Source organism: Anthonomus grandis, chromosome 9 (assembly GCF_022605725.1).
Source record: "Anthonomus grandis grandis chromosome 9, icAntGran1.3, whole genome shotgun sequence".
NCBI lineage: Eukaryota > Metazoa > Arthropoda > Insecta > Coleoptera > Curculionidae > Anthonomus > Anthonomus grandis.
In genome coordinates, this window is record NC_065554.1 from 3915071 (window position 1) to 3942664 (window position 27594).

The 27594-nt window shown below is 31.7% G+C and overlaps 1 protein-coding gene across 1 annotated transcript in view; it reads left to right on the forward strand.

The window, feature by feature from the left end:
• The first annotated feature begins 6967 nt into the window (after nucleotides 1-6967).
• LOC126740756 (heat shock protein 67B3-like) overlaps nucleotides 6968-27594 on the forward strand; it is a 49570-nt gene continuing 28943 nt past the window's right edge. The window contains exons 1-2 of the mRNA XM_050446922.1: nucleotides 6968-7107; nucleotides 7491-7700. Of these exons, the coding sequence (XP_050302879.1) occupies nucleotides 6998-7107; nucleotides 7491-7700 (320 nt within the window). The 5' untranslated portion in view covers nucleotides 6968-6997. The remainder of the gene's footprint in view (nucleotides 7108-7490; nucleotides 7701-27594) is intronic.

Below are 27594 nucleotides of genomic sequence, written 5' to 3' on the forward strand. Positions count from 1 at the left end.
AAGCTAAACCAAATACATCCTAAGATTTCTTTCACACTAGAAATTGAAACAAATAATAATTTGAATTTTTTAGACTTAACAATACATAAACAATCAAATAGTTTAGAATTTTCAATACACCGGAAACCCACTCAAATAGACCGCATAATTTCAAATGTTTCCAATCACCCTTACCAACACAAAATGGCTGCCTTTAATTGTTACATTCACCGTCTTTTAAGCATTCCTCTATCTCCTTCTAATTTTCAAAACGAAATAAATGTTCTTAAACAAATTGCTTATAATAATAACTATGACCCCAAACTAATTAATATTTTAATCAGAAAAATAAAATTACCAAAAATTAAAAAACAGATCTTTCCTGATGTTAAAAAAGATAGTAAATTCATATCTCTACCATTCATTAATTCTCATCTAAATAAGAAAATCAACAATAGCTTCATTAAACACCAATCAGAATTACAAATTTCTTATAAAACTAAAAACAACTTGGGTTCGATTTTGATCAATACCAAGGATAAACTTGACACATTATCAAAGAGTGGTATTTACAGATTGCAGTGTGATTGCTCATATGTGGGACGAACTTGTAGACCCTTAAAAACACGCATAACCGAGCACTTAAGTAGACCCTCATCTGCATTTGGTGAACATATAAAATCTAACAACCATAATTTCAGTCCAAAGTCTAATTCTAAAATTCTCCAACAGGTAACCTCTAAGAACTATAACCGACTAGATTTTCTTGAAGGCATTTATATCACCAACGAGCTCATAAAAAATCCCTCTTGTTTAAATATACAAGTGAACCTTAACAGACCTTACGTTCCATTACATAGAAGACTCCACAATTAAAATTTTTTATAAGCATTGGCAACTTTCTAATTTAAAAGTTTGCTTTACATCCTTAAAGGATAACAACTTCCTTATCCGAACAAAAATTCACTGTTGTATTCTAATTTGTGCCACCAATTTATAACCAACTCGCACTACCGCACATCATTTACGATAATGACATCTAGACCGATCTGTCGCTACTACCACTCTGATAGGTTCGCATAATATAAATATTAATTTTAAAGTAAAGTTAACTGTAATCTAACCTAATTTGACACACATTTTTTCCCGCCATCTAAGAAACCACAATAAATGTAAACAAAACACAAAGGAGACCAACGTTCTCCCCTTTTTAAATACTGTTCGTCCTGTTTAGTGTTCTGTATAGTCTTAAGTGTGTCTAAATGTTACGTGTAATTTTAATAATATCGAATGTGTTCCCACTATGGTAAACTGACAAGTGAGTACATTCCATTCGTTCACCTTTGACTATAGTGTCTTTTACGCATTTAACACCCAACTCATTTCAGTTAGCACTGATGATGGCTCATACGCCGAAAGCGCTCTGCTAAGCTTTTAAAATAAAAATTGCTCTGAATACATCTGGTTTGATTGATTTGTATTTTATTTAATATTTCTAGAACAACTTTTTGCCATGAAGTGTTTGCGGGATGCTGAAGTCTAATTTGGTGCTTCAGAAAAATCCAAAATATAAAGTTGAACGACGTAAGAAGCAGATTTTACAGCTTTAGGATATAACATAAAAATCTTGATATATTGTACTTAAAATTCTAAAACAATAGAAGCAATTTTAGATTTGATTCAACAGCCACTAATGATAGAGAGTTGTTGTATTGACAGATATTTTCCCTAAGATTTTTTGATAAATAATTTTTATTAGTAAAGAGCTGTTTTATTTCATCAGGAGTTTTAAACTCAGCCAAAATAAACTTTTTATTGCTGCAACAAAGACCAAAATGCCCAACGGAATCCGTTCTCATGAAAAAAAATTGTCAAATTGCCTAAGCTAAAAAGAGGTACGACGTTTGAAAAAATGTTTGAAACGTCTACTCTTTTGATTTTGATAGTTTCGTTGGGCCTGTATCCGTTTCGCTAACTTTTCCCTCCAACCAGTCAAAGTTTTTCTTCGTTTATTTTTAGAGTTTTGAAGAACATTATCTTCCTTTACCAAACCGCTCATTGAATGCAGAACTATTTTAAGTCACAAAATCGTAATTTTACAGGAGATGATTTTTTAAATTTTTGTTTAACTACGCGTTAATTTTAAAGAAAAAACTATGTTTTATAATATATCTAATAATCCTTGTTTAGTTTCTTCGTAAGTTTGAGCTTTAAATATGACTGAGAAAAAAAATGGACTTAGAATCCCTATTTCTCACTACTAATATCCTATGTAATTATGAGATTAAGTAAAATAATATGTGACTTAGGTTAGTTCTGATTAGCAAAAAAAATGATAAAAAAAGTAAAAAACAGTGCCTACAGTAAATAAAATTCTTATGTTTTGCCAATAAAGAAATTCGGCTGTTTAATTACATTTTGAAAAAAAAACATTTTGGAAACGTGTTTGTGGAAAAAACCACTTATTATAGATTTTATCCCGAATCTTTTTCTTCTTGACGAATACTGGAAAATGTTAAACTATGGTAAAAGTGATGATACTGATCTGGTACTACTTTCTTTTTGCACAAAAATTGGAGATGATCATATTTCTTTTTTGTTAACGTAATTAAATCTTCATGGCATTGCTTAAGCTAAACTTTGGTAAGGTCAATGTCAATTTTTTTTCTTCCTTTTTGTGTTAGGTTTATTTGTTTAAATTCTTCATTATAATTATATTTAAAAAGAATTGTGTTTGGTAAATTGTTATTAGCTTTGACTACCTTAATTTTGAGAAAATATACCTTATCATTGTTTTCGTCCCTATTCCAATTTAAAACAGTGTCTTTGGTAAGGTCTTTTAGATCAAAAAAATCTTCTTGGCCCATCTCAATTACATTGTAAGGTTTGGTTTTTTTTGCGGTCCGGACTAGGGTATACCACTGATCAGGGGTAAATATAGGAATATGCTTCGAAGCCCTCTCAATTACACTGTGCATCGAATCCCCTTCAGTCTCTGTGTGACCATTTTTTCTAAAAATGTATGTCTGATGACAATTCCATGTTTATGGGCCAAAAAGTTTTACATGGAAAAAAGAAATTTGTTTCTATTCTGACCTGTACAATTATCAGAATAAAAGGAAAATTATTTTTTTCCTTGTACGTTCAAGTTAATAAATTGCATTAGGCAGCTACCTATTTCAGAGCATTCCCGTTTTCCGATAGACTCATACCACATATAACAAAATCCATCACCATTAGCCATATTGTAAACCGTAAAATTATATGTAGAAAGTTTGAGTTTATAATAAGTTAACCCAACATTAGATTTTGGTACAGGAAGAATTTGCTCTAGATCAGCTGCACATAAATTATTGTCTAATTTCGCTTTCTCCTTATCCGCGTTTTTGAATTGCCTCGCAATGTCTTTGTTTCTAATGGGTAGCTAATATTCCTCTTCATCTCTTTCTTCTACTGTACTTTGGTCATACTTATTGCAAAGGTCACACAAATCTTTTTTTGGAATAAAAAAAGAAAAATTTAATTCACTATTGAAAATCAATCGGTAAAAACTTTCAGTCGCTGGTGGCTTGAGATGTTTTTCATTACAGTACTCGAGATAAAGGGCATACATCTTGGAAATGTTTAGTGTTGCTGGTAAAAATCGTTTAGTCGTATTTTTTCTACAGTAATGGCTCTGTACAGTTTCAAATAAATTAATAAGATCTCTTACTGATTGCTTTATAGAATCATCGATTTTCGAGTTTTTACAAGCTTTACCTCTGCGATCTTCTACTACGATACCAGTAGTCCCCATTTTTTGAAATACTGTTTTTACGACTTGAGCACTTATACCTAATGGATTTAAAAAAAAAGGTTTTACATACTCTAATCTTATTATCTCTTATCAAAAACATGTATTTAAAAGAAAATGATCTTTTTCTTTCTTTAGAATTTTCCTTTTCTTCCTCTTTCGTAGTATCTTCTTCGACACTACTTATTTCGTCCTGGTTTTCTTTTCTTTTTCGTGTTCTAGCCTTCTCTTTCATTTCCACATTTTTCGAAATATAATCCCGTTGCCTATTCACATCTCCTAGCTTCCAATAGTTGGTATGAATTTGGCTTCTCTCTTCTTCTGTCACTTTTTCAGTGCATTTCTGTCTACAATTTATGCACGCGGGTTTAACTTGCCTTTCAGCTTGAACTGTTCCTTTCCAGCTAGTATATTCTTTTCTCAAATTTCGTAGCTTTTTAATTTGATTCCTTCTCCAATTACTGGGATTTCTCTGTCGTTTACGTGTATTTTTCTTTAAAGGAGATAATTGGCTTTCAGAATCACTGCTCGACGAAGTATCCAAGTTCTCAACAAATTGTTTGCTTGTTTTTTTTTGGGTCGGCTCATAATCAGAATCTTCATCGCATGCAGAAGGATCCTCTTCAGATTAAAAAAGAAACATATCATTTTCTAATGTTGAAATGCACAGATCTTTAGTTGTATTTCTACTTCAATCATTTTCTATATTTCTACTGGTACTTGCACACGACAAAACGTTTAAAGGTGGTAAATAGTCCGGCAATACGCTGTTCTTATTTTGTTCGTCAGTTCCTAATTGTAAAGGCACTTGGTTAGTACAGACTGTAGAATGTATAGCTGCAAAAATTTTATTTTGTGGTTTTGAAGAAATAGCTTGAGGTGCAGACATATAAATAGAGGTTTCCCAAGGAGTTAAGAAAGCGGGAGGTTGTAGTGTAACACTCCTATCCATTAATTGAGCTATACTACTTAAGTCAGTAGAGATATCCTCTTCAATAACTGTAATTTTTTTTATTAAATTTTATTTTAGAAGAAAAAGTAATTTACCTTTTTTGATAATGTTTTTGCCATCAGTGGTTTTTTGACTGGACTGGAAGTCTATCCCCCGAGACACGTTATTTTCGCTTTTTGCTAGCACGACTGTGGCAGGTTTAGATTGATCTTTGAGATCTAAATTTGCAAGTTTACCAAATTAATTTATATTGAAATAACATAGATTAAAACTATTATTTGGGTATTTCGCCACAGTTCTATATAAAATATAATTAAATAAAAAAAATATTGAAATGAAGAACAATTAATTAATTTTTTTATATTTAATTATATTTTATATGGAACTGTGGTGAAATATCCAAATAATAGTTTTCAAACTATGAATCCGCCACAACAATTTAGATTTTGTCTTAGAATAAATTAATGTTTACTATAAAGTACAAAAAAAATAAAAATTTTATCAACTAACCTGTGTTTAAAGTCTCCTTAATCGTTTTGTCCTTTAATAACTGAAGCATTTTCACAGTTCTAGAACTCATTTTAGGAGTACAAGTTTTTCAAAAAAAAGAAATTCGCCGTTTAAATTATAAAAAATAAATCAGAACTAACTTAAGTCCATAAATGTTTGGACTTCAAGGACTTAAGCTTTCCAGTTAGGATAGTAGGTGGGAGGTGTCGATGGAGGGGATAGCCGTAAAATTTAAATAGGCTAGTTCTGCATCCAAATTCAGCGTTTTTAATAGTGTCATTTAGGATTTAAAACACAAATTGAGCTAAATTGGACTTGGACTAGTTCTGCATTCAATGAGCGAAACTCGACTTTTCATTTTTCGCAAAAGTTGCGAAGCGAAACTATAATGACCCCTATCAAGATTGCCAGAAAATAACAACTTACAAATAATATTTCCTGTACCGTACTCTTGACATTCATTATTTTCATCCCCATATAAAACTTGTATTGCATTCTGCCCAATGCAATACAAGTTTTCATACTCCAACGCACTTCTGATCGGCAGTCTGTAATAAATCTCCTGTAATAAAATGCTGGTAGTAGTATGTTCATCCTTATTAAATAAACAATATTGATCAGCTTAAATATCCCAATATGTAATTTAACAATAGCAGTGTTTTTTTTTATATTTCCTAATATTGCTGCCCTAGATTATATATATAAGTCGCAATGGGGCTGCCAAACTTCTCCTGATCGATTTTTTTAAGCGTAAAGGCTCTAGTTTGAGTATTTGAATTCAATTTTAAGGTTAACATTTGAACGCGATTTGGCTTCTTGTAAAAAAAACTGCTCTATACTTCCTTATCCAAATCCTTCTATATTGAATAATCATATAATTACTATATGATCATTGCAATATCAATAATTTAATGAAATATTTGGTCTATTTATTTCATTTTTTAAAAGTAAAAATTTAAAAACTGCCAAGTCTTAGAAAATCTACATACATAATATGTATGTAGATGTACAATACCTACTGTACCTACTGTGTAATTGTACATCTTATAAATAATGATTACAGTCCTACTATGTCTCTTTAATCTCTATCAATTCTTAAGAGTTTACAAAGTAAACACGTAAGAACTGAACTTTTTGATTGATGAATGTTATTTTCATACATCTAATATAGGTACAATTTCACTCGGTCGAAATTCACTTTAATTCAAATTTAGATGGCAAATATTAAATCCCTGTACAACCCATATCTGCTAAATTATAGAAAAAAACTTATTTTTTTTTTGTCTGAATTTGTACCACAATTCTATAACTTTTAACCACTGCCTGAGGATCACTTCATAAATGACACGCAGTACAGTAACACAGAGCTTAGTGTTGCCAAATCTCGAGTAAATACCTGAAAAATGCACTTATTTTCGAAGCTTTAATTTGACAAATTGAAGAAACTAAGATATTTACTAAAATTTGTTACTTATAAATGGCCATTTTCAATGTTTTAACACCACTTACAAGTTGTAATTCTGACTAGTTCGCGACTTTTTGAAAATCAATAATACAAGCTGACAACACCACATATACTTGGACCGGTATATTGAACTCCTCGCTTTAAACGTAATTCGCAAACTGAGTTTCGTTAAGATTGGCTTGGGGTGGATAGGAGAAGATTTGATTGGATAGCATATTACATTTTTAGGCGGGTATAATATCATTAAACCAGTATTTTTTGTGATTAGCAGGTTTAACCCTGTAAGATATCCACAAAGATGGCCCTTCTTCCTTATCTTTTCGATGATGATCTTTTTCGGCACCGAAAGCTATCACAATGGATTGATTCGGATGAACTTCTTGGATGGCCAGCTATATTGCCAAATAGGTAGGACTTTATATATTTTTTTATATCAAACACTTTTCATATTTATGCAACCTACTTATTTCATTTAAACTGCTTGTTCTTTTAAAGTAAGTTTATAATTATTATTATGTTATAGGATATACAAAAAATATAAACGGGATTAATATTAGGATTCTTAGAACTTTGAATTAAAATATGTAGATATCCATTAACTACTTGCATATGAACTTTTTAATTCATCTTAATAATAATAATTAGGTAATTTTCAGCAAACAAATAAAAATAAGGCACATATACACAATACTCATAATACTTATGATTTGTAATATATATTTGAGCAATCTTGCAAAAAAAAACGCAGTTATAATATACCTCAGTTTCATAAATGTTTTTTTTTTATACAGATCGTCTCAGCACCTACGAGATTTAAGGAATAGTCTTGCTCATTATGATCAAGGGACTGCCATATCTGACAAAAAAAATCATTTCGAAGCCCACATTGATGTTCAACAATTCAGGCCTGAAGAAATTAGTGTCAAACTAATGGATGATAATTCCATTAAAGTTGAGGCTAAACATGAAGAACAACAAGATGATCATGGATTTGTTTCTAGGTAAGCCCAACAAAATTAAATAGCACATCGAAAATCAGGTAATAGTAGCATATGTTTTTATTTATTTATGTGTTAATAGCAAATTTTATTTAGATGAAGTAATGTGACATTTTTATTATTATAGAATATCAATATAAATAGATATTTTTTTAAGGTTATTACGTTATATATTTAAAAATATACAGGATGTTCCTTAAAGACGTGCTAATATTTAAGAGGGTGATTCTTGGAACTATTTTATGAAAAAAAGTTTTTATGAACATATGTCCTAAACGTCTTAACTTTTGAGATACAGGGTGTTAAAGTTTAAAAAAAAAATAAGTTTTTTAATAATAACTTAAAATAAAAAAACTAAAGTCGAAATTATACCCATTTGTAGTTATGTCATCCAGGTGAGAAAAAACGTACGGCGTAGAGATTTTTGCCAATCAATATTAGGTTAGAAACTTTACCATCGCCTTCAGAAATTAATAGTCTGCTATGTATTTTTATACGTTCAGAAATTAACAAATGATTTATTTTAGCAGCATATTATTATATTTTTATATTCGTGTATATACTTTCATTCCCAAAAATTAAAAAAAATCTTGTAGTATTTATTGTATTATTAACAAACTTAACAATTAACAAATATTATTATAATTAATCATAAATAATGGGACATAAACAAGTCCGAAACGGAATTGCACTTCAAATTGAGAATGTGATAGAGCGAGCCGCAGATGCAACAAAATTGAGCATAACAACGATCGCAAATATAAAGAAGAATGGGATAAAATCAAATCAGGATTACGCTGCTCATATATTTTCCAAGCAAAAGACCGCATAAAAACCAAATCTACAACATATTTGAAAAGTAGAATTCGGCACGAGCAGTAGACGTAACAAAACCGAGCTTACAAAAATTGTGAATAATAGTATAAAATTATTTTAACTCACTGGGAAAAATTTAAATACTGACAATTTAATTTACTTGTTCATGAAAAAAAATGCTGCTTGAAGGAATATGTTAACACATTAAACTGAAAATACCATTCCAAAAAATAAAACATACAAACTCAAAAAAAAACACGCCATATTGCATTACCAAGTTAATGAAATTGCAACGATATGATTGAATACTTAAACGACGATCATAAAATAAAATTTGCTAGAACAAAAAAAGCTTAATCAATCTCGTCAGTATTGTCAGAGTCAGAACTGAAATCAGAGATATTGTCTTCGTCATCGTCGTCTTCGTCAGTCGTAATCACAAGTGGCAGAATGTCATAGGCATCACACACTTGTATTGCCTCCCAAGCCTTTTCAATTACCTTTTCTGTATGAAAAACATATTTTTGCCAATGATCTATAGAAATTTCGATTATTACCCTTTCCCATGTAGTCAGAACTTACTACTACATTGAAGGTGACCCCTTAAAATTGGAAATATATTGATCATATTTTCGTTTATATTCCGACCGTACCATTTCAATTGCATTAAACTGGCAATGATATGGTGGCAGTCGCAAAATTTTGTGTCCTAAAGGTTTAACATATTCATCAAGGAAGTACTTTTTTTCACTAGGGCAGTTTCTGCGTGCAATACTCCATATTTTATCTTTCATGGCTTTTTCTGGAAAGCCAATATTCTTTTTCTTCAACCATTCGGTCAGTCTCTGCTTTGTCCAAGATTTTCTCGGGATTTCTTCTAATAAACCAGAATGGTAACTTGCATTGTCCATGATTATAAATGACTTTGGGGGATGATTTGGAACTAGCTGAGTTTTAAACCAGTTTTCGAAGTTTTTCTTGTTCATATTGTCATGATAATCTCCCGTCTTTAATCCACTCTTAAATATTAAATTTGCACCCTTGATGAAGCCATCTTTGGTTCCGGCGTGGACCACGATATAACGATGACTTTAAAAATAAAAGATAGTTCAATTCTCTTCTTTTAGAAATCATTCTTCCAGAACATAAATTTAATATAATTAATAAGTAATGTTCGATGCACATACGAGTAGTGTAAGGAGTTAAATTCCCTTATATTGTCTTAGAGAGAAATTATATGAAACTATGAAACAGATGAAATTATAAAGTTAGAGGGCCCTTACAAGGGCAATAGTTTTTATTCAAAAAAAAATCTAAAAAGATAACCAGATAATTTTTACGTTCACTGTTTTTCCTTGAATCCGTGTGCTTGGTGTCATCTTGCCAGCTACTACGAAATGATCCCTTGCTAAAAATCCACGTCTCGTCAATGAAAACTGGAGTAAAACCTTCCGGACCTACATTTCTATTTTTGATATACTCCCTTAAAAAATTGATTCTTTTATGAACAATATTTGGCAAGTCCATCAAATATTTTCTGTTATTTGATTTTTTCCACTTGAAGCCTATACTATTGATCCATCTTCTTAAGGAGTCAATGGAAAACTCAAAATATTCAAATTCTTCCCTGAACTTTTCTCTTATTGTTGCCAATATTACATATTCTTTTCTGGCGTACATAGAATAAATTGTGTCCCGAATTCTATGTTTCAAATATGTTGTAATTTTGGTTTTTGCTGTCTTTTGCTTGGAAGATATACGGGCTGCGTAACCCTGATTCTGATTTTATCCCATTCTTCTTTATATTTGCGATCGTTGTTATGCTCAATTTTGTCGCATCTGCGGCTCGCTGTATCACATTCTCAATTTGAAGTGCAATTCCGTTTCGGACTTGTTCCTTTTCCAGTTGAAAAAAAGCCAATATATTTAAAATCATCAGCTGCGATTGTTCATTATACCTATTATATCTTTTTTTAGGCATTATCTAACACTTTTCGAAATAACTTTCAAGAACAAGTTAACAAACCAATATTTTTGATTGACAGTGACGGATATTTCACATAACTTAGTATATAAAAGATGAATAATCATCAGACACCAATTTTTTTCAAAAGTTTGTTGTCGCCGCTGTTTCGAATATGCTAAACAAAGATAAACAAAAATGACGTCATTACAAACGGGTATAATTTCGACTTTAAACAATATTGTAGACATTTTTATGAAATTTGGTACATATATTATATGCATCAACAGGTACCCTACAGGTCTTCTATTGCATATTTTTAGTGAAAAAAATACTAAGCACTGCTTTTTCTTAAATAAAAATTATTTTTGAAATCCTTAATGACTTTTTAGCAAATCTTTTGGTTTTTTTTCGTCCGACGCCTGGTTTTCGCTTAAAAAAATAAAAACAATTTTACTTCCCTAAAAATCTGATGCGGTGTGAAAATGTTTGTTCATTGATTGTAAGCAAATTAAGGGATCAGATTTATTACAAGAAGTATGGAAAGTTAAAAAATTTAATTAATTTAAGAAATACTCATGTTTTTAACGCGTTTAAAAAGTAAATGGGAATAAAAAAGTGCCGTAACGCGTCTTTACCGCAAATAAAGTCGCGGAGTCGCATATGCATGTTTCTTATTGCTCCTATGCATGAATAAATGCCGTTTTTATACATAAATATTGATGTTATCTTAAAAAGTAATACAAAGCTGTTGTCTTAAAAAGTAAATTGTTGGTGTTGAATACCATTAAATGTGTTTTTTTCTTTTTTGAGCGTCTGATTAATATCAATTGGCAATTAGTTTAGAAATACCTGCCTAATTTTACTTTGAAAACAATAGGGTTTAGAGTTCAAAAAACGAGTTTTATTTAATTTTATGTAACTAAGCTTAAATGAACGGCTCAAATGTATTTTATCTTAATTACACTGATTATAAAAATTGTTGAAAATGGCCAGCTTCACTAAGTATGGAATTACGCACACGTTCAAATATTCCTGGCGTATTATATCGCGCTATTATATTATAGCGTATTATTTAAATCGTTTCGGACAATTAAATTAAAATGAATAGGGGCACCATCGTGCATGTACCATATTTGATTTCTTAACAGAAGTGACACATCTTCAAGAAGCCCAGGCAGTTCTTCTTCGAGAAACTGTAAATATGACCGACCATCACGGCGCCCTGGTAGAAAAAACGGGCCTATAGGTAATAACCAATAATTCCTACCCATGCATTAAACGAAAATTGGTATTGTTTCCGTTATGACATGGGGGTTTTCTTCTGCTCACAAATGACTGTTGTGAAAATTTTGAATAGCGTTCCGAGAAAAATTTGCTTCGTCTGTGAACAAAATCTGTGACTCAAACTGTAGATTTAGTATAATTTTCTGGAGATTCCACTGACAGAAGTTCACTCGCTGCGGAAAATCTCCGGGAAGTAATGCCTGTACTCTTAAAATATGGTATGGGTATAATAAAAAATCAACCAAAATGCGCCAAACAATTTGATGACAGATATGTAGAGTTCTAGCGATCTTTTTCATACTCGTCTCAGGGTGTTCTTCGATTGCTTGTAGCACCGCGTTCTTAATTTCAAGGATTTTGACAATTCGAGGTCTACCTTCCGAAGTACCTTTCTTGAAACAACCAGTTTCCTTAAGTCGACGATGAATATTTGAAAAGATATGGCTATCTGGTAGGACACGATTCGGATAACTTTCCTGATAAATACGTCTGCCTTCTGTTGCGATACCATCGGCGAGGCCATATACGAGACGCATTGCTGCCATTTCTTCATTGGTATAATTTTCCGTTACTGATATTTAGAAAAATAGCGTGGAAAGAAAATAACATCAATAAATAGTTAAAAATCAAATAAATGACGCGCTGTGATGGTTTTTAACAATTTGACAATTAAAATCATAGCTCGTTACGGCACTCCCATTTACTTTTTAAACGCCTTAAAAACATCAGTATTTCTTAAATTATTTAAATTTTATAACTTTTCATACTTGTAATAAATCTGATCCCTTAATTTGCTTGCAATCGACGAACAAACATTTTCACACCGCATCAGATATTTAGGTAAAATATTAGAAAATTTTTATTTATTTTTAAGCGAAAACCATGCCTCGGACGAAAAAAAACCAAGAGATCAAATTTGCTAAAAAGTGATTAAAGATTTTAAAAATAATTTTTATTTTAAGAAATAAAAGTGGCGTTGTATTTTTTTGTACATCAAAAAATGCGTCTTGAAGCATAGAATACATGTACCAAATTTCATAAAAATGTCTGCAATATTGTTTAAGTTATTATTAAAAAACTGATATTTTTTTTGAAAACTTTAACACCCTGTTGCACAGTATTTGGAAATAAATTGGCCCCCAAGTGAGTTTTAGATCCAGCTATAAACTCAGGAATTTTATCTCTCATTAAAAATAGCATTTTTTGGATCTCATCCTGGTTTAGTTTAAGTTTGTTAGCATTAAACCAATTTATGGCCTCTAATTGTGTTTGACTCGATCTCCAATTCAATCTAACAAGATCTTGATCATGAATAGTAATAGTAGTGTCATCCGCGAAAAATATGTAGGAGGTTAGTTTACCCAATGGCAGGGTATTAAGAAAGGAGAAAAAGACCGGTCTCGTACATGTTGTATATTTCAGCAGGGTAAAATTTATGTTTTTCATATAAACTTTTAAGGTTAGAAAAAAATTTCTCAACGGCAGGATTATTAAATCCCATTGCCCTCACAAAAAATAAACTTACCCCAATTCCTAACTTTGGGAGTAAAAATCAAATAAATATACATTTCAAGATGATCATTCGTTTATTATTTTATGTTTCTAGATATCAATCTAACGAATTCAACACTATTAATTTTTTCAAAAGAAAAATAACACGTTAACTTACATATACACAGGGATTTATTTTGTATTTAACAAACCTACAGTGTGGCAGACGGATCTGAAACACTTCGGCCTGAGGTAAGGGGAATGCAGTAGTGGAGACAACATGGCCGACTTCATTCATAAAATGGACAGTGGCGTGTGGTATTATGTGAAACTATTTAAATTCGATTTAAGGAAAATAATCTTAAAATTTATCAAAATAAATTTTCCTAATTAATTATTCATTTGTATGTTTTATGGTTTTAGAAATAAGTTCTTTTTTTTTCAGGGTGTCCCACAATCAACGTCACAGGCTATAACTTTTTTATTTTTAACTATAAAAATTAAAAAAAAAATTAATAGCTATAGGACTACTACCCAAAATTACTTAAAAAAAACTACCCCCAACAAATACATCCCCCAAAAATGAATTTGTCGGAGGTAGTTTTTTAAAGTAATTTTGGGTAGTGATCCTATAGCTATTAAAAATATATTTAAAAAAAATATACTTAAAAATAAAAAAGTTGCCTGTGACGTTGACTGTGGAACACCCTGTATACAGGGTCGCACGCAAATATCTCTGTTGCTAAGCCGAATTTAAAAACAAAGTTTAATAATAATAATAATAATAATAATAATAATCGTCTTTTATTCAAAAAAAAAACAATAGATTGACAAATATTACAAATGGAAAAAAAAGGCGAAGTCTAGCCTAAGGCTACTCAAACTTAACCCTAATAAATAATAAATAAATTTCGGTAATCATACATAATAATAATAAGAAAAATAATATAAAGATGAAATATTATAAAGAAACAATTGTTCACACCAAAAAAATACTTATACCCAACACGGAGGAGATATAAAACTCACAACCTGCACCAAAACAAGACTGTACACAAACAAATACCTCTGTATGCAATCGTAAAGAACCATCATGTTACCTCTGGAGCACACCATACTAGTGAGTTAAAGAATAGGAGCTCAACTGTTCTCTAAACAAATACAACCTAAAACCTGACTTAAACTTAGTAAAATTATAAAGTAGTAAATCATTGTTTGGCAAGGAATTACATGTTTTAATCGCATTATAAGTAAAAGACTTCTTGTATGTTCTTGTATTATGTCGAGGAATAATATATTTAAATTTATTTCTGGTATTTATATCATGGACGCTCAAATTGGTTTTAAATTTATTTTTTAGAGATTTAGATATGAATTTTGAATTAGTAATTAAACCATGCATAAAAAGACCTAAATGTTGAGTTCTACGATTTGACATATTTAACCAGTTCAACTCATTAATTTTATGTGATACGTGATCTGACTTTCTTAAATTAAAAATTAGACGAATACATGTATTCTGCACCTTTTGAATACGATATTGTTCCGCTTGACGAAGACAAGGGCCATAAATAAAATCAGCATAGTTAAAGTGAGAAAGTACAAGAGTTTCACATAACATTGCCATTAACTTGGTACCTAAAAGGTTTCTATTGGAATATAGTTGCTTAAGCGATGTAAATGACCTTTGTAGAAGTAACTTAATATGATCGGAGAAATTAAGCTGACAATCAAGTATAACACCTAGATTACGAGCAGAATTACAAAATGGTAATATTTGGTCATCTATTTTGATTTTAATATTATTTTTTAAATATTCGTTTTGATTTCTTTTGCCAAACAGCATAAGTTTTGATTTAGATGGATTTAGTTGAAGGCCATGTTTTTTAGAGAGATCTTTTAGGTTGTTTAGTTCATGATTGATAGTTTCGTTACAAGTAACAAAGTCTTTTGAAGAGAAGTGATAGTACAACTGGGTATCGTCAGCAAAAGCTTGTATCTTTCCGACATGAAGAGAGCTTATAAGTTCAGAAGTGTAAATAATAAAGAAAAGGGGGCCAAGGATAGAGCCCTGAGGTACTCCTGATAGTATGACACTAGACTCCGAGTACACACCATTAACAAACACTTTTTGTGATCTGTTAGAGAAGTATGATGCGATGAGTGACAGTGAGTCGACGTCGAAACCGTAATATCTTAGCTTTGCCAACAAGAGTCGATGATTTATAGTGTCAAATGCCTTGGAGTAATCTAATAGTATAAGAATACTTTCAAGTCCATGATCCAGTGCCTCAATTATATCATCAGTTACCACAGCCAAGGCGGAGGATGTGGAATACCCCTTACGAAACCCGTTTTGCAATTCTGAGATCATACCATTATCATTTAAATATGAGTACATCTGGCTGTATAAAATTTTCTCCATTATTTTCGAAATGGCAGGTAAAATTGCTATAATGCGTAAGTCATTGAAGGTCTCTGGCTTTTTTGATTTTGGTAAAGGTATTCCTATTGCAGTTTTCCAACTTTGAGGAAAATAATTTTGTTCTATGCAACTGTTAATAATATTAGTTATGTACGGATCAATAAATGGACTGCAATATTTTAACATAGATGATGTGATTTTATCTGTGCCGCAAGCAGTAGTTTTCATGTTTTGAATAATTTTATGAACATCTTCTATAGAACACATGGAAAGCTTAAATTTTTTCGATGCGCTGAATTTGTTGTTTTCGTAAAATTCTATAGTTTCATCACAGTCGTTAGATCTGTTATTAAAAAATTGAGAAAAATGCTGGTTTATTAAGTTTGGATCTGTTAAATTAGGTGATAACTTGCTATCACTTGAGCTTAGGACATTTAACGATCTTAGTGCTGACCATGTTTTTTTTATGTTTTTTTGTCTAGAAATAAAATTGAGATAGGCCTTTTTTTCGGATCTCAGTACAGAAACTGTAAAATTACGTAGTTCTTTGTACCGGTCCCAATCTTGAGGTTCTTTAGTACGCTTAAATTTTTGTAAGGCTTTATCTCGCTCCTTCATGACAGCCTTCAAATTTTCTGTTAGCCACGGAGCATGAGGTTTTGTCACTCTAGATTCTTTAAAGGGAGCATGAATATCAAAAAGTCTGTTTAAAAAATTAGTAAAAAGAAGTAATTTTTTGTCTATATCGTTCTCATAAACAATGTCCATCCAAGGCAAATTGTAGAGATCGGACAAAAAATCATTTAAAACAAAACCTTTAAAACAACGATACGTAACAAGTTTTGATAAAGGTTTATTAGATTTTAGTTTTAAGTCAACAAAAACAAGTCTGTGATCAGAGATTGTATCGGCAGAGAGTGTACCAGAGGATGCAACTAATGTGGTATCACTGATAAAAATTGGATCTATAAGCTTGCTTGAATTTTGAGTTATCCGAGTTGGTATCTGAACAAGATTATATGAGTCAAAACAGTTAAGGACAACATTATTAAAATCAAAAAAATTAATATTAAAGTCTCCTAAACATAATACCACATCAAAATTTGGAACAACTTCAGATAAAATGTTATCAAAATCTTTCAAAAGAGGACCTATGTTTATATTTGGGGGGCGATAAAAATTACCAATGGCAATAGAAGAAGATTTTAGCTTTATTTTTAAAAAGATATATTCAAGTTCTTTAGTTATTGGGAAATCAAATATAATTAAGTCTACATCTAAGTGATCTTTAACATAGGCACCCACACCGCCTCCTCTACCATCTCTGTTTTTCATATAAAAATTATAGCCCGGCATTTTGAAAACAGATACATCCTGACCATTAGAAAGCCAAGTTTCTGTGACTAAAATAACATCAAAGTTATTTGAATTTACAATCAAAGTCTGAAAGTCATTGAAAGCTGTGTTTATTGAGCGTAAATTAATATGCGCTACTTTCATTTTCACGCCATAAAAATTTAAAAAAAATAAATAAAATAACTGTACTTAAACAAAGAACTCCTTTAAACTAAATATTAACGTAACAAATAACATCATTACATAATAAAGATGGCTCCAGAAGTATCTACCAATCATACGATATACAAAAATATATCAAGAAAATAATAAATCACCCCCAAGTACAGTTTAACAATTATGAATAAAAAATATTTATAAATTGATTATGATTGTATCTGGGCAATAGAAATATGCAGGTTGAGTAATTAACAATTTAAATTTTAAGTGGGTGCAGGTTTTAAGTAATATATGATAAATCCAAATAATAAACACAATTAATGTGAAGAAAATATAAATCTACGCCCTAGTACCTGCTCATATTGATAAATAATATATATTATAACTTTTAATTTACTGCAAAAACAAAAAAAACCCAAAATTAAACAATTGCCACCAAGCAGTAATATTTACAACAAATAAATAATATAGTAAACAATTAATCACAGTCCTAGCGCACCCAAAGTTATGTTATACTGGCATGTTAGAATGATTATTGTTAAAGAAAAAACGAAAATTGCAATAAATAAATAATAATATAGGTACTAAAAAAAAGCTAGAAATCGTAAAATTGGAAATATTTAGCAGTATTAAATTTACTATGTTTAGCCAGTATACCTAAGTTCGTTAAAATTAACCTGATATAACTACACAGGGTTTGCTGTTATTAATTTTAATTACGTACGCTCGGCTGCAATTTATCTAAATCCTCAAGGCACTTCACTCTATGCACCGTGTCACCAGTTTTTACACAAATAACCCCGTTGTAAGACCATACGGATTTATAGGAAAACTTTTTTCCTGCAGCGGACAATAAATTCACGCGGTATCGTGTTAAATCTTCTTTAATTACAGTATTTGTGGATTTAAGAAGATTTCTATTTTTAAATACCGATTTGCGGACAGCGTCACTTGCAAACCGGATAAGTACTGACGGTGGTCTGCCGGTGGGATGCCTGGGAGAGATTCTAGTGCATTTTACCATATCAGCGTCGATGATATTTGGGACGTTCATTTTTTGGAATATGCCTAACATTTTGGCACGAATATTTTCGTTCTCTGAGTAGGATACTCCAAATACCCTAATGTTAAGGTTCCTGGAAACCTGCTCTTGATTATCAAGGACGCGCTCTATTCTTTGATTGGCGTCCTTTAAATTCAAAAGCTCCTTACGTAGGTCACTAATAATTTTATCTTGTTGTTGAAGACGCTCCTCAAATTTCTCTTGGACAAGAGTAAACACTCTATCGACTATAGATTTGAGGAATTGATCCGTAAATATTGACTTAATATTGTCAAGATCGCTTCTTGATAACACCATTGTAAACAGATGTGCACCTTTATAACCTCACTTAGGAACTCAGAGTTTTATCCACTACTAGGAAAAAAAAATACGTATTACTTCTACAGATTCTTGTAGATTAGGATAGGAGCCTCCTTCGGGATTACTTATTTGCTCAATTGCCCCTGCACAGTAAACAAAATTACACAAATTTGTTGCAGCTACGTAGAAACGCGTGTTTATTCAATTGGCGCCATCTTCTGACTGAAAAAGTTGTAAAAAGTAAACAAAAGTTGCTAAGGTCACACGGGGCCACGTCACTGCAATAGTACGTGTATTTTGAAGGTCATTAAAAAAAACAAAACAAAAGTCAAACGTCGACTAAAATGAGCCACCTGGTATAGATTATAAAAAACGAACAGCATAAGCGTTTTGGCAATGATAAAAGTTCGGTTAAACTAGGAACGGGAATTTTTATGTTTTTTTATGCGAAATTTTCACCCTTTTGGTATTTCCGAAAAAGTAAGGTAATTTGAGAAAAATATAAGGTAAATAACTTACCTAATTTTTTGTTTACTGTTATTTATGTTAATGTTTTTTTTAAGTCTCACACACTTCACTTAAACATGTTTTTATTTTCACTTGTGAAATAAGCGAGCTCGTTTTCTTTACCTTCAGCATCGTATTTACTATCGTCTTCACTACTACTGCCATTAGTGTCACTGTCCTCATTTCCTATTGTCATGACAAGGGGCTCGATTTCTTCCATGATTTGGTCAGTTTCCCAGAATTTATCCTCCACAGTTCTGACGTCCTAGCAAAATTTCTGCCAATCATTTTCGGAAATCGAGGATACAGCATCCTCAGTAACCTCCTTTAAGGTTGTAATGTTAAAATTGCCAGTAGTATTCCGACTTCTTATTAAAAATTTGAGTCTTGCCCAAGCTAATTCAATTGGGTTTAACTCGCATAAATAAGGCGGTGTTCTTAATGGAGTATGCCCATGGGACCTTATAATCCGATCTACTATATAATTTTGTTGGTCACCAGGTGGTTTGTGGCGTAAAACCAAATCGAAAAGATTAAATTTTCTGGCACTTGCATCGTACCTATAACATATAGTATATGTAATACATAATAATATACAGGATAAACCTTATTCCATCCCATTTTTTTCAGCCATTTTCTTAAAAAAATTTTTTTTGCCAATCGATATTATATCACTCGACACCCCTTCCTATTTAAGGTTTTGGGGTTGATAGTCACCCCCGAATGGGGGTTAGAGTTAAGGGATTGAAAATACCAAATAAATTTGTTCGCCTGAAGTCAAAAAACGATCATCAAAAATTTTTTTTTAAAGAAAATATCTGAAGAAACTGGGGTGGAAAGTTTTCATTAGCTCACCGTGTATGTACATATTATGTAGGTACATTTATATATTTAAAATTTATCAGTTCAAAAGGCTTAATTATTAAGTTCTTTTTATCTCTTTTTAAAGTGGATTTTGTTGGGGTTTTATCCTCCTGCACCGAATGATAAGGAGCATTGTCTAACACTATTACCGAATTGGCAGGTATATTTGGGAGAAGTTTTTCCGTGAGCCATCTAGTAAAATTTTCCCTATTCATTTGGCCATAGTAATCACCTGTGGCCAATCCGGCTTTAAATATTAAACAGGCATTGTCCACAAAACCCTTGTCGGAACCTGCATGAACAATTCTGCCGTGCTAAGACAAGAGGTCGTAAGTGACAAAATTTCGGATTTTAAGGTTTTTGCATATTTGGGACCGGTATGATTATTCTGATCAGTATACTAAGTCATAAAGTTGTATCTTAAGTAGAAATGCCCGAAACAGTATAACAATATTGTCATATCTGCCAAATATTGAGAAAATACTAAATCAAAATGTCGTATTTAATGTATACAAAAACAAAATATACTATGTGTCACTTAAGACATATTAATTTAGCTTATTGAAAAATAATTTGAAAAAATTAAAAAAAAACTGGACTCTGTACTCATTTCTTATGTATTTTATAAATTCTGAGCAAACATCTGTAAAGCAAATTAAACTAAAAAATATTTGCAATCAGGGCACACCTTCATGAGTGCTGATGCCTTCCACCATCAGGTGTAGAAATCACTAAAACAAAAAGGAAAAGTTTTAGACTTTGAACTACTTTGAAGACTATAAAAATTGTGTACAATTGTCGAATAGTGGCCGAAACAGCTGCCTAGAAATGAACCTCCATGATTTTCTGAACGTAAGAGACTTTTCTTCCCGATTCAAACTAAATAAAACTGAACCAAAAACCTACCTTTCTAATGTTTGTGAAGTAACTTTTGTCAGAGGGTGTAGGACATAATTGTATAAAACAAACTTCGAGAGTGCTTTAATTGAACTGGACTTCCTTACTGCCAAAGCACTAAAAGAAGGTGTTCCTGAGCCAGAAAGAAAAACTATTCCTAGAGGTATCAGTATAGCTAGAAAACAAAATCTTATTCAGAAACTAACAGCAATGGTTATTTCAAAAGGCCGACTTCTGTTTTGGCAAAGTTTGCCTGAAAATCAGGAAGAAACCAATTTAAATGACTAAACTGTTTATTATTATAACGTTAATTTTAATGTTAAGGATTTATATATTTATTTTTGATTGACGTCATATTCTAATAAAGACGAACTAATAAATGTTTCTAGTAGTTTATATTGTGTTATTTTATGTCCCACTGGAAAATTACATTTTTCCTATTATCTTTAACCATGATAACAATAGCTGTAATTGCACATTATTGATCATTAATATTTTATAATAGTGTTTATTAGGTTTTACATTATCATTATTAAGACAGTATGTCGTAACTTCACATAATATTTACCTATAATTATATATCACTAAGATAATATGTGGTATCGCAACAATCCAAAGTCAAAAAGTCGCAACTGACAAAAAGATAGATCAATTCCAATTTAAAAAATCTGAATATTTACTTAATCAAAATGTCGTAACTTTCAAATTTTCAAATATCTCCACCAAGGTACCATATAAGATATCAATCGATTTACACCTCAAATCAGGGGAATTTTAATTTTCCATTGAGTTAAAAAAATTATGAATTTAACGTAATTCATTAAGGATTCAAATTGTCATTGAAAAAAGGCAAATATATTCGAATCTAAAATTTATTACTTACGACCTCTTGTCTTAGCACTAAAATATCGTTTAAAATATATACAGGGTGTCCCGAAATTACATCGCAATATTTTACCAGCCGCATCTTTGTCTAAAAATAAGACAAAAAGTCCCTATACAGTATGGTTCAAAAGTGCATCGTTTTTAAGTTACAGGGTGTTTTATGAATCATGTTAAAGATGGTTTTTTGTTAATATATCCGGAACGCTTAGTTCTAATCTTTTGAAATTTTCAACATTTACTATTGGTTTTATTAAAAACTGATATTGCAACCATTTTTGCCAAAATGAATACAGGGTCGTGTAAAATAAGTGGTCGGTAAAGTTTAAATTGTTAAAATCTTTTTTCTAGCAACTCCGTGATAATTTTGGTATTAGAATTGAAAAGAACAAACATTTTTACATAAAAAAGGTGCTCTTGTCTAATTTCGATAGGAGCTTCCGTTTTCGAAAAAATTAGATGTAAATGTTTTGCAAAGAGAACGCGTAAGATATTTTGGTAACAGTTAATAAAATTAAAAAGCATCTTAAAAATCCGTTGTGGATAAACATGACCTAAGACTATCACAAATACTTTATTTAAGATCAAAAATTGTTTTTTTTTAATGTAATTGAATAGGTAAAAAAAAGGAACAATTAATTTATTACGTAAAAAAATCATAAAAACACCAAACAAAAAAGCACAAATTACAACAAATGTTCAAAGTGCTTTCCATTTTGCTGAAGACACAATCTTGCCCTACGCGTTATTTCGCGAGTAGCCCTTAAAACAAAAAATGGATTTCTCTTTATTTCACTAACAGCCCAATTAATCCTTTGCATCAGTTGTTCATGGATATTTATCTCCACGGCATATACCAACTCATTTAAATGTTCCCATTAATAATAATCTAACAAAGTTAGATCTGGAGATCGAGGAGGCCAATTTATAGGACCACCTCGATCAATCCAACGTTCAGGAAAATGGTTATTTATTCACTCACGCACATTGCGACTAAAATGAGCAGGCGCTCCGTCTTGTTGAAAAATTATTTTTTTTTGGCGTAAGATAAGAGGAACTTTTTCCAGAAGCTCCACAAGATTATTTTCCAGCATATAAAGATAATTCTCCGAAGTTAGCCGATTGGGTAATTCTATCGGGCCAATAAGTTGGTCCCCGATTAATCCCGCCCACAAATTTACTGGAAACCTTCTTTGAAAATTACTACGCTTATGGCTCTTGGATTTTGATCTGCCCAAAAATGCATATTATGCATGTTAAATGAACCATTTCGTGTGAAAGTGGCTTCGTCCGTCCATGAAATGGAAGGAATTAAGTTTGGATTATTAATTACCCACTAACAAAATTGGAAAATCGTCTGGCTCTAAATCTTGGACCCGCTGGTAATGAAACGGATGTAACCCTTGGGATCTTACTATAGAGCGAGGGATATGTGTGGCTCTTGACACATTTCTTATACTTGCCCCCGGATTTTCTTCAAAAACATTTAAAACCTTTTCTAAATTATAATCTTCTTGTGGTCTGCCTTGTCCACGAGCTCTTTGAAAACTTCCGTTATTGCATAAATTTCGGTGAGTGTTTATAAAAACTTGACGATCTGGAACATGTCTTAGGGGAAATCTTCGGCGATACTCACGGACAGCCGCTAAAAAACTGCCATTACACAAACCATAAACAAAATGCATGTCAGCTAATTCTTGATTTGTAAATCTGTCCATAATTTTTGAAAAATGAATCACAAAAAAAAACTAATTTACTTTGCCAAAGCAAATTTAAAAAATGTGAAATGTCAACAAAACGTTAAACAAAATTTAACAAATAAACTAATTGTCAACAAACACTGCCAACTATTATTTTACAAGATGTTATTTATAGTTACTTTTTGAAATACCAATTCATGATTTATTAATAATTGATTTTTTCGAAAACGGAAGCTCCTATTGAAATTAGACAAGAGCACCTTTTTTATGTAAAAATGTTTGTTCTTTTCAATTCTAATACCAAAATTATCACGGAGTTGCTAGAAAAAAAGTTTAAACAATTTAAACTTTACCGACCACTTATTTTACACGACCTTGTACACATTTTGGCAAAAATGGTTGCAATATCAGTTTTTAATAAAACCAATAGTAAATGTTGAAAATTTCAAAAGATTACAACTAGGCGTTCCGGATATATTAACAAAAAACCATCTTTAACATGATTCATAAAACACCCTGTAACTTAAAAACGATGCACTTTTGAACCATACTGTATATGGACTTTTTGTCTTATTTTTAGACAAAGATGCGGCTGGTAAAATATTGCGATGTAATTTCGGGACACCCTGTATATTTCTCAAATTTAACGGGTCCTTGCGCGTGAAAAAATATATGACTGTAACTTATACTCACTGTTTTGTATTGTATGCTTACCCGTTGAACTAATATTTTTTTAAACACCAGTAACCGTATCGCTCTGCCAACATTTCTTGAACGTCAAATTGTTATCCACCCAAGTTTCGTCCAAGTAAATAATGTTTCGGCCTTCTTCACGAAATTATTGTATTTCGCGAAGATATTTGTATCTCCAGGAAAGAATATTGGGCCTCTCCATTAAGATTTTCCTCTTATTTTGACACTTACGCCAAAAAAAGCCATTTGACTTTAATAAATCCGAAGCGTTTCTCTGGAATTAATTTTAAAAAAAATTTTTAAAATTTTGTCATAACTTGTCAACCTTTAAAAAACATACTTGTCCTAAGGAGTTTCAAATGCAGTTAAAAAAATAGTTTTTTTATATTGCGTCTTTTTTTATGAGGATTTATTTTAAAAAATGTTGTTCGGTATTTTGATATTTTTTAACCGCCAGATATGCGCGTTTTATGGCGCGTTTAAAAAAAATTTAAGTTAATAAGTTTTTAGTGAAGAAATCGTCCATACTTAAGGTAAAATGAAAATCCTTCAGTCTCCCTCCACCTATTTATTAAACATTTAGTTAGATTCAAATTCCCTACATGTTTCGGACACAGTGGTGTCCATCATCATTTTCATCATCAACATTGTTGACATCAGCAACAGAATGTAAACAAATAAAAATTAAAATTGAAAACAATAGTAATAAATAGAGGGTTTTTGATATGAATTTAAACCCTGGGGCGTGTGCCTGTTACCAATTTTAAACCTTTTACCCCCTGATGATGGACACCACTGTATCCGAAACATGTAGGGAATTTTAATCTAACTAAATGTTTAATAAATAAGTGGAGGGAGATTGAATGATTTTCATTTTACCTTAATAAGTTTTTGTTTTAGATTTTTGCCTTATTTTGTCGAATAAATCTATGTGTGGTTTAAAAATAAATATTTAAAAAAAAGTATTTAGTTGTGATTTGATTTTGTATGGTATTAAGTGCTTTTGAAATTTTTTTAAAATTTTGAAAACGCAATGCCTTTAATAGCTAATATGCACTTTTATTACGGACTTGCTCGGGGAAACACATTGAAAACTCAAAGGGTCTACATAACCGCATTTCCTGAAAGGCGCCGTCCTCCAAAGTTTTTGTGCGCGTTCATAGGGCTCTTCGAGAAACAGGATCGTTTCATTTTATGATGAGAGTTCATCCACATCCTGTTGTACCACAAAGAGGTAATGCCATTCTTCACCACTTCAACAATGATCCTAGTATCAGTGTCAGACGAGCCAGTAATGTATTAAACATTCCTCGAGACACCATTAAGCCGCGTCCACACCGAAGCCGGCTTGCCGATCGGCAAAGCCGCTCGGGTTTTGGATGGCTTTTGCCGAATAGAAAGAAAGAAAGAAACAAAATGTGCTATATTACGAAGGCAACAAAATCTTGTGTACAGGGTGACCCAATAAGACTGTTCCTCGGCCATATCTCGGGAACTGTTCGTAAAAAAAATTAAAAAAAAAAAATTATTAGGTAAATCGGTCATGAAAAATCGTTGGAAAATATTTTCAAGTTCTAAAAATTACCACCAGAGGGCGTAATTGCCATCTTAAATTTCAAAATTGCATTTTTCTTTAAATTTCGCATAACAACCAAATTTTTCCGTCCCATTTCTATTTTGTCTACCCTCTCTAAGATAGTAAAAAAACTTGCAAAAAGCAGAATTTTGTCCTTTTTACATCATAATGGCATTTTGTCTGCAAATCAGTTTGGATTTCAAGCCGGTAAAGGGACTCATGATGCTGTTTTTAGCTTTTTGGAGAGTCATCGGCGGCAGTGTTTTGTGATCTATCCAAAGCATTTGACTGTGTGGATCATGGAATACTGTTATCTAACCTCGATAAATATGGTTTTAGAGGCGTAGCATTGCGATGGCTTGAGTCCTATCTATCAAATCGTACTCAGAAGGTTTCAGTGTCTGGGCGTTTGTCTGCTTCTAGATCCCTAAAATGCGGCGTTCCCCAGGGTTCAGTGTTGGGACCACTGTTATTTTTACTGTATGTGGATGACTTGAGTTCATTGAAACTGCAGGGCAAGGTGGTTCAGTTTGCTGATGATACCACCATACTATGGAGCCATAAAAATTCTGACTATATTAAGACTTGTATCCTTGAAGACCTTCAGATTTTATCAGGGTGGTGTGCTTCCAACAGGCTCGTGTTTAATGTAAGAAAGACGTCTATTATGGGGTTTAAGTGCGATGTTCAGGGTCTGATGTTTGACGAAAATTCCCTCTTGCAGAATAAAGAGTGCTGCAAGTTCCTAGGAATTACCATTGATGGTCGCCTTCGGTTTGAAGATCATATTTTACATTTAGCTGGGAAATTATCTTCTGGATGTTTCGCAGTAAGAATGGCAAAACAAGAACTGGGAGGGGTGGTTGCACGTTCAGTGTACTTTTCACTTATTGAATCTCATATTCGGTATGGCTTGCCTTTTTGGGGTTTAACCAATAAGGGGCTACTTAACATTATCTTTGTTATTCAAAAAAAAGCAGTTAGATACCTGTGTTCTGCTAAGTTAAGAGATTCTTGCAAACCCCTCTTCATTTCTGAAAAAATCCTAACTCTTTTTTCACTCTTTATCTTAGAAACAGCTGCTCTTATTCACAAAATTCCCAAAATACCCTCTGACACTGGCCATTTGACTCGTCGTGTAAATGATGTTCCCCTACCTATTCCTACGTCTTCCCTTACCAAAAACTCATTAATTTACATAAGTAAAAAAATTTACAATCATGTTCCTCTGTGTGTTAGACATATATCGGATATTAAGAAATTTAAAAGAGAATTAAAGTCGCTTTTATTGTCTAAGGCATATTATAACCTGGATGACTTTTTTAATGATAGGTTTTAACCTTGGACATGTTGGAAAGTTTTCTTTTTTTCCTTTTTTCTTCTCTAGTTTTGTCAACAAGTTTACCTTTATTTAGTAATTGATTGTTTTATTTAGTTATCTTTAATTTAAGTATGTTCAAAAAGTTTTGTCTTTTTGTGTTTAATTTTGTTCATTGTTTTGTCAATTTTTGAAATTGTATTTGTGTTTTGTTTTTTTAGCTTGTAGGATGCTTGTACACAAGATTATTCTTACGTAATATAGCACATTTTCTTTCTGTCTTTCTTTCTTTTTTTTTTTACATTTTTAAAGAGAACCAGGTTATCTATGATTTTCGTAAAATAAAAAAATCAGCCATTTCAAAAACAAAGATGGTGGAGCGCGTTCAGTTGTTTTTGCAATAACTTGCTTTAACTTCTTAACGGTTTGACCGATTTTAACAAATTTGGTATCGTTGAAAAGAGCATTCTTTGGGCAATAAGAATCAACCAAAATAAAGTTGATTTAGTTGAATCCTTTTCCGCCTGGGGGCTAGCTTTGACACCATCACCCAAAATCCTAAAAAAATCAAATAGAATGATATGACTTTTTCTTTATGAA